Source organism: Cinclus cinclus, chromosome 2 (assembly GCF_963662255.1).
Source record: "Cinclus cinclus chromosome 2, bCinCin1.1, whole genome shotgun sequence".
NCBI classification, from domain to species: Eukaryota; Metazoa; Chordata; class Aves; order Passeriformes; family Cinclidae; genus Cinclus; species Cinclus cinclus.
In genome coordinates, this window is record NC_085047.1 from 16,712,126 (window position 1) to 16,721,094 (window position 8,969).

The following is an 8,969-nucleotide window of genomic DNA, read 5'->3' on the forward strand; positions in this document are numbered from 1 at the left end:
AAAAGGTTCCAAACTTTTCAGTCACTGAAGCAACTTTAATATGTGTGAAGAAAAAGTACATCTATTACAACTGGTAACTCTTGGCACTAATCAAAATTACTTCGGAATTACTGCAGTCCACTTGTTTCAGCCTTTTCTTCCATTTCAAGCTAAATCAATCTAAGATGTGACAAAATCTGTTTTTTAGGTCTTTTGAAGATGCAAATCATGCAAACACACAGATGATAACTGCTTAACAGTACATAAACATTAACACATCTCCAACTCCAGGAATGCAATCTGCATTAACTTTCTCAAAAGTTAAAAATATATTCCAGAGGTTTTAAAGCTAAAGTGAATTGCATAGTTATATAAACAGCACAGTCTATGCCAGAAATATTAGGGAAGAAGACTTCATTAAATGTTTTAATCCCTCAAGCAATTATCCCAATCTAGGTTATCCTGAGCTGGATAGAGACTATTTATAAGAGCATGTTGTGACAGAACAAGAGGAAGAATGGATTCAAACTCAGAGGGTAAGTTTAGATCAGATAATTAGGGAAAAATTCTTTACTGTGAGGCACTGGAATAGCTTGCCTGCAGGAGTTGTGGATGCCCCATCTCTGGAAGTGTTCAAGGCCAGGTTGGATGGGGCTCTGAGCATCCATGTCTAGTGGAACATATCCCTGCCATGGTATGGTGGTTGGAACTAGATGATCTTTAATGTCCCTTCCAACCCAAACCATTCTGTGATTCTATGACCGAGTTAGGGAATTGGTACTCTTGAAGTAGAAAATTTGCATCTAAACAAGAGCCATCTTTTTTTACTCTTACATCAAAATACAAATTTTTTTACATCACAGCTTCTTGGTTTTTTGCAGTTTGGTTTTTTGAGGCCTAAATAAAACTGTACTTCACAGGAATTAATCTGAAATTTAAGTTTTATTGTTGCTGTTTTTGTTTTTTTTTTATTTTAGTTGCTTGTTTGTGGTGGTTTTTAAATTAAAACCAGCACAGGAAAGCCCTGTTCAGCACACTTCTACTGACATAGCTAGAACTGAAAATGACAAACTCATTAGAAATACCTTACCCTCCAGCAGCTTTAGTCTTTTAAGGTAACAATAGTGATGCTATTTAGTACTTCAACTAATAACTCCAGAAACAATTTATACACTTTTGACTGATGCTACATATTAAGACCAGCCTGAACTAATGCCAGCTTCTCACCTAAGCTCCTCTCTCTCTCAAGTGTACGAATGGCATTGTATTTCTGTATAAAACCCAGGTTTTGCAATTCAATCTATTCCCTGTTATATTCTATGAATTTACATTTTAAGAATTATCCAACTATCAAGTTTCATTTACAGCCCCTCAGGGCTGGACTTGCACAGCCAAAGAAGACACTCTTCCCAGTAATCCACAGCTCTCCAGTCATGGGAAAGAAGCAGTGGTACTCTGTGGCACTCTACTCCCCACTTTGAATTAGTTATTATAAAGTCACCTTATTGACCCAGTTTCAGTTTACACCAAGATTATTTATTGGTTCCTTAACAGCAGGCCCACAAAGGAACGACGACACACAGGCAGCCTGGACAAGATGACACACACTCTCCTGAAAAAGCACAGGCAAAGAGCTCTCAAGGCTTTGAGGCCTTGCATTCCTAGAAGTCAAATTCTTCCTTATGCAGTACCCCAAGCACACCATCAGGGTGTGCCTTCCACTTTTTAACAGCATTTCAGAACAAAATAACCATTTATCTGAAATCTGTTTATTGTGTTTCATGGTACTCACTATTCTAACAACTAACTTCAGTAAACACTCAAGTTGTATTTTGCCTTGCACAGATGGTTTCAGACATAAGATACAGTGATGTTACAGCAGAAGGACAATAACAGGTGTCAAAGATGTGAAAATAAAGTTTTACTGTACAGCCCAATAGTAACAAAAAGTAATCAACGTGACAGTACAAAATTGTAGGAAATCTGTGAAAAAAATGGTAAAAGTGGTGAAGGAGAGGTTCTCAACACAATAGCAGCACTCCTTCACACTTTGGACTGTGTGCAAATGCAGCAATAATACAATACCTGTATTTACGAAACAGAGGTAAGGAAACAGCAGATAAAGCTCAGTTCCTACTGTGACAGTCACAGGCCTGCCACCATCTGGGTAAGAACAAGGCTTCTGTTACTCAAGGAAAAGAGTCAGGTGTAGAGTTCATGCACTAATGCTACTCTTCAGCTTATGCTACTGTTGACAGCTTGTCAATCAGATCATCAACAGTATTCACCAGGAGCTTTGTATCCTCCTTGTCACTCATCCCATGCCGGCCGATTTTGCGGAGGATAACATCCACGTCCTTGCTCAAAACACGGTCAGCGACTTGCATAGAGATCTGCCAAGGGACATCACCATCCTCCATGCCGTGGATAAGGCGTACAGGACACGTCACAGGAATAGGACTATTCAGCACGCAGTGATTTTCTGCTTCTCTGATGAAGTCATAGGTCAAGGAGTAATATCCTGCCTCACTGTGCTTTGTTCGATACTTCCATTCACCCTTTTCTTCTATTTCTTTTTGTGCCTATTAAAAAAAAAAAAAAAAAGAGAGAGCAAAGAATAGATAAAACAGATGTTAGGAGTACTTAAGGGTATCTCAACTTATTCCTGTTCTAAAAGCAGTAAAACTCCCCCACGCATAAAATTTCACCTTGTTTATTTTTATTAGCAGAAGTATATTCCTGTTCTCACAGCATCTGAGAAGACAAATCCCCTACCACGTCACAAAAGCTGCTCTCCAAACCTCTCCTGCAAATTAATCTAGTTAAAATTCAACAATGAAATTAAGTTTCTTAGCCAGAATCTATCAGAAAAGAAAAATATGTACAGCCACCATGAACAATGAATCTCCTTCGCTTCAATCAGTACACTGATCCTCAAACAAGAAGAAATCCCAGGGAAAAGACATTTTCCAGTGATCAGTCTTTTCAGTCTTTGCTGCAATAGGTGTCTCTGAATACTATACTTCAAGATTCTTAAGCATTTTCAGATTCTGAGTCCTAAACAGTAATACTGACACTACAAAGTACCTTAGAAAAAAACCCAAACAAATTGGGAAAACATTGTAGGTTATTCTAAAACACACACTATTTATTGCCATGTAACATCTCATTTACTCCCCGGAAGACCAGACATCAAGGAAGAATCTCAGGAGGGCAGCTCCCTTCTTATAGTGTCATAGTCTTTACAAACAAACTAATCTGAAAAATTTCTTTCCTGTGCACACAAGCTGTGTCATACTCACCTCATCCAGTGCCACCTCAACTACTTTAATGTCTACTTCTCTATCCTTCAAAGCACAAGGGTCCAATTCCAATGCAAATATAAGATATTCAACACTGAAATATAATGGACTACAAACAGCAGGGATCTGACTTCACATCCTGTAAACCACAGTAATACAAGCACACTCTGGCTAATGCTCACACTAGTCTCATACAGTAAGCTTAGATTAATCACAGAAAACTTACCCTAAAATTTGCAGGAAAAGTACACTTTAAATAACATAATTTCTTTAATTCTTGGTAAGATTTTTTAGACTGCACAAAAGCCAACCACCATCATTTACCTCAATGGGAAGCCTCTTAAAAGTTGTAACAACGTGATCTGCTGCTACAGCTACTCCAACCAGAGCAGCTACTTTATCTGGGCGTGCAATTGCAGCATGAAGCATCAGCCATCCACCCATGCTGGAGCCCACCAGAATCTGGAAAATTCAAAAAAAAGAGAAAAAAATATAGTGTTTTACAGGAAATGGCTAATAGGCTTTTTCTTCTTTCACACAGTATCCATTTTCATTTGGTTTAACTATTTAAACCTTGGGCATAATCCTGCTGTCCTTACCCAGGCAGAACTGCTGTCACCTCCAGTGGAAATTTTGCCTGAGTAAGCACCACAAGATCTGGTAATTATTATTCTGTTTGGCATGGCTGGTTATTGCTGTCTGAGACTGAAACACTGTAAACAAAATAAAGAGTTGAAAGAATTCAGTATCATATGCATGCTTTTATGTTTCCTTCTCAAGATAAATGCACATGGTAAAGGCTCAGTGCAGTGAAAGAAGTAAACAAAAGCAATTCATAATACAAAATTGTTTTAAACACAATACTAGGTATTTCTAGGTTTGTAGGAGATTCCAAGCTTCTCACAGTAATTTCTAAAGTAACTGAAGAAATCAAATGCTGCTTCTCATGCCTGTTTTTTAAAGCTATTTAATCATATGGATTATCTTGTAATCTTCCTGCAAATCTTTTAATTAATGCATCAGCATGAGACAGTGACACACTTTTTCATTAACAGGGCCCCACTGCACTGAACAATTCCCTGTCCCCTGTCAGGTGGCACCTCCATCATGAAGCTTTCTCAGACTCTCCGGGACAACAGCCCTGCTCTGAGCAGGAAATTCTAACAAACAACCTCCAGGAGGTCCTGCCCACCCATGCTTCCATGATTTTGTGACCTACCTGCTTGCAAATGAGCTCCTATGAATATGACCTCTCAAATGATTCAGCTTGGAATTGAGCAGGTGTCAGTTGTTTAGCAAAAGCTATTGTTGACCAGAGCTATTATGGCATATTTTTGATCAAGGTTCTACCCTGAGGGAAAAACAGCATTCTATATTTAAAAATAAAATATAACCTGTGGTCCATCTGTAAGTTCATCCAGTATAGACAGAACATCTTTTCTCCACTTCCCAATTGTACACTCTTCAAATTTACCATCTGAACTTCCACATCCTGTATAGTCAAATCTGAAAAAATAACCATAAACATGGAAGTCACAGCACTGTCTCCAGCAACACAGACAATAACTAAATACTGTATAATCAAATCAGCAGGGCACAAGATACCAACCACACTGAGTATTTTCTTACTTGGTCCTGTTTATCACTAGAACCAGAAATCACATAAAAATGGTTTAAATACAACACGCACAACTAAGTTACGCTGCATTCTCTATCACCTGATATAGCATAATTTACAAGAATAGAAAAAGAATTTCCCTTACAGACAAAAAACCCCTTCAGACACTTCAATTTTAAAGGTATTTTTTAAGCATACAAACTCTTTAAAATACTGAACTTAAATATAAGGACTTATGACATACAACATTCAATCAATCAAAGGACAATATCACCAAGCAGGGGTGTGCTCTTCTAAACCCACAGAAGACACAGGGTAATTTAATCAGACTTGGCAGGTAAGGATAGTGCTTATAGTGGTTAACTTAAAAACCAGAACTCCTTAACTTTTATTTTTTATGCCTACAGCCTGATTGTAACAGGTAGCACTGGGTAGACTACGCAAAATTAGAGAATTTTCTGAATTACTTTCAGAATACATTCTCCTGATTCACCTCAGTCTCTCTACTGACAGAAATCCTACACTTGGAAGTGCAAGAAAGACTCCTTTACAAGTCCTTCTTTACAAGCTCCCTCAGCACAGGGAGCATCCCAATCCAAACGCCAAAGTTTATGTATTTGTGTTAAAACCCCTTCCCACAACCCATGAGACTGGCTTCATTTTCTCAAGAACAATACTCTTCTGTGTACCTGATGAAGGCATGACCTAATGATTTGCAGAAGTCTTCAAGGGCGGTTGCTTTCTGACCATTCATATTTGAATTGAAGCCTGGAAGGAAAATAACCCCTGGATTTCTCCCCTTAATTTTCTGATAAGCAATATTTGGTCGATCTGGTCGAGTAAGAAAGCTGACAGATGACTTCAGCCTGCAAACTAATAAGAGAAGCTGTTTAATACAAACATCATTATAACCTTGGCAGAAACACAACTTTTTATAAACCCAGGGTTTGGCAAATATGGACATATAGGTGAAGAGAAGGTATTTTGGCTCAAGAAAGGAGAAAAAAGCATCTCCTATATTCTTTAACGACTGACAAGTACTGATGAAACTGAAAGAATAAGTTTATTGTGATTCATTCTCAAATCATTAAACACCAACCACACGGAGAGTTCACTCAGCAAAGTGGTTGACTGAAAACGAATACTAAGGCTTCCTAGACTTCATCAGTCCTCATGTTTCACACCATCTTGAATATAATTTCACCAAAAAAATCTTCCCTTTTAATATCTGCTTAGTTTAACCTTTTATTTTCAAAAAGCAGAATTTTGAGACAAGAGTACTCTGTGCAAGGGAAGTTTACAAATATATGAGATGACAAGTTTTTCAAGAAAATTAAGACTGAAGGATAAAACTGCACCTTTATCAAAACCCTGGATCCACAAAATATATGGAGATACAGGGGCAAGTTCATAATCAAGAATTAGGAATGAATCTTGTGACTAACTTTTTCATCATTATGAGCATAAAAACCATTAGCATTGTTTAAACTAAATGAAATAAATAAGGAAATAAGATTAACAGAGGAAATGCTAACTAACTAATAATTCTGCTGAATCTCAACAGCTGCTACAGGATTTAATCCAACTTTAGCAGCCAGTTGTACCTCTACTGCAGGTGAGGACAAGTAATTAGTAGAGAGCTGTTAAGGAGACTTAATCCACTGTATTATCCAACTCAGTAAGGTAATTTGTTTAACTGAAAGCTTGGTCAAGTCTTCTAAGACTTTGACACTCTTGATTCTTAGATTAGAAGATGACTGGCTGTTCAGCAGTGGGCACAGAAACTATGCAACCCAAAATAAAGTGTCAGGACTTCTAGGGGTGGATAAATAGTGGAAAACCCAGGCCCTGACAGTATTACACCACTTTGTCCTGCAGCCTTGAGTTCTGTTTTGTCACTATCAGAGAGATTACATTAGAGGGGTTTTGGTTTGCTGTTAAACTTGGATGTGCATGAGTTAAGTGTGGATACATAACACCTACAACAGGGTGCAGAGCTAGCATTCAGCACTTTCCTACAGTCCAATAGAAATTGTATCATCTGAACTATAGATTAAAACCATCAAACTGCTCCTCAAACAATGAGGTAGTTCTTTATCCTACTGAGGCATGAGTTGTTTATAATGGTGAATGAATTCCACAGTATTCAGATACATCCACACTGTGGCTTTTAATCTGTGTGTGTCTCTCACAAAGCCAGTCACTTCTTCAAGTGCCAGTAAGAGGAGACATGCCAAGAAGCACTAAATTTAATAGAAAAGTAATTGGAAATATTTTTCTCCTCCTCAAGCCCTGACAGCCATCTCTGAAGCCACTTGTCTTCCATCCTGCAGCACTCTGGAGGTATCCTCAAATTACTTTGACACTGGGCAGGGTTCCAACTGCAGCTACAAGACACAACCACTGTCTAAGCTATTTCATGAACTATTCTTCCATTTAACAAGTTAATGGAAGCACCAGCATCAATCCCAACCTGAATAATGCAAACCCCTAAAGCAACCACCGCAGTCAACCCAAAAGCAAAGCTCAAGGCAGTCACCCTTTCAGATTTCTCTTTGGACAGACAAAACCATCAGCAGCTACCCTGTAATTTCTCCTCCTGGTTTTAGGAAAGACTTGGTAAAAGCAGGGAAGCATTTCTGAAGGGTGCAAGGCAGGTATTAGTGTCTATAAAAGCAAGTTACAGACAGAAGGCCACAGGAAGACCACAGGACCCTTCTTGCTTGATGATGTCTATGGAATTCTCTTCATATCGGAATCACTTGTGCACTTTTACGAACGCCAGAAACTGTGACTGAAACCAATGTTACATTACAAATCAAAGCCAAAGAAGTTCCCTGAACAACTCTGGGAATGTTCCTGCACTGAGATCTCCCCACTGCCAGCAGCCTCAGATTAATGCTGCTGTGACAGGTAATGGGCTCAACTCTGTCCACACCTGGTTTCCATTTCAGCAGGAATGTCTGCATGACCTGGTCCCAAAGCACCTAAAGACACAGTCAAATAAACAGATACTCTGATAGTGTTAATGTTATAAACACAAAGAAGGGGAGAAAAAACACAGTCACAAAATCCCACTGTATTCAAACTTTTATGCAGCTACAAAATCTGCACCTCTAGTGGCAAGTAAATTTTGCCCACTGAGCAACCTTAGATGAGATTCACCTTTCCAATTAAAGGCAATGAATAAACTCAACAGGTCAGACAAGCACGGCGCCTGACACATGGCGAAGAGACACGGCGTGCTAGGGCAGAGACCGATCTCACCCAGAAGTGGATGCCAGCAAAGCTTTTCAGGCGCCTGGCGGAGCTCGGCAGGGCAGGCACGTTCCACAGCCGACCAAGCGAACTGGCGCACGATTCCCAGCTCCTCAAAATCCGCCGGGGGAGGGGGGAAAAGACCTTAGAGCCAGCAAAACACACGTGGGAGAGCAGCGGCCCTGCCCCGTGCACAGACACCGATCCCCCCTGCGTGCCTGGAGCGGAGGAGAAGCCTGTCAGGGGCCCCGTCGGAAGGGAACCAAGTGGAAGGCTCAGCCCATTCTCACCGGAGGGCAGCGCCCCGGCCCTTCCCGACGGAGACGGCGCTGAAGGGGAGCAAACGGCGCCACCCGCAGCTGCCCGTCACAACCGGCACCGACACGCATCCTGTCCCCTGCGACCGGCACCCCTTCGGCTCCGAGCTCCCCGCGGCCCTTCCCTTACCCGGGAGCGCCCGGGCCGCCCTCAGCGGTGGCAGCGATCCCCTCAGGGCCGAGGCGCAGCGGGCCCGCCCCAGCGCTCCCGCCATGGCCATCATGGCCGCCGCCCGCGCACGCGCCGCCCCCGGGTGTGAAACTGCAGTTTTTTGTCAATTAAAAAAAAAAAAAAAAAAAAGAAAAGAAAAAAAAAAAAAAAAGAAAAAAGCCTGAAGGTGGAGCGCGCGTGTTTCCCCCGAGCCGGCCATTCCTCGTAGCCAAGGTCAAAGGTGTGCACAGGGAAGAACTGGCTGCAGGTCGAGGGGAGGTGATCCCGCCCCTCTGCTCAGCCCTGGTGAGAACGCAAGAGTGGAGTGCTGTGTCCAGTTCTGA

At 41.0% G+C, this 8,969-nt stretch overlaps 1 protein-coding gene across 1 annotated transcript; it reads right to left on the reverse strand.

The window, feature by feature from the left end:
• Positions 1-1,493: 1,493 nt before the first annotated feature.
• ABHD10 (abhydrolase domain containing 10, depalmitoylase) lies at positions 1,494-8,698 on the reverse strand. The gene is made up of 5 exons (XM_062511976.1): positions 8,605-8,698; positions 5,589-5,772; positions 4,676-4,787; positions 3,606-3,743; positions 1,494-2,561 (listed from the first exon to the last, which is right to left on the reverse strand). The coding sequence occupies exons 1-5, from the start codon at positions 8,696-8,698 to the stop codon at positions 2,220-2,222; spliced, it is 870 nt and encodes a 289-aa protein (XP_062367960.1). The 3' UTR covers positions 1,494-2,219.
• Between the last annotated feature and the right edge of the window lie 271 nt (positions 8,699-8,969).

What these genes read in the sequence shown, in the direction of transcription:
- ABHD10 (XM_062511976.1), bottom strand. Translation starts at nt 8,698, where the DNA reads ATGATGGCCATGGCGGGAGCGCTGGGGCGGGCCCGCTGCGCCTCGGCC. An exon ending in GGCGGCCCGGGCGCTCCCGG is followed by an intron (nt 5,773 to 8,604) that starts GTAAGGGAAGGG and finishes TTCTCTTATTAG; the next exon opens with TTTGCAGGCTGAAGTCATCT. An exon ending in TTAGGTCATGCCTTCATCAG is followed by an intron (nt 4,788 to 5,588) that starts GTACACAGAAGA and finishes TTATTTTTTCAG; the next exon opens with ATTTGACTATACAGGATGTG.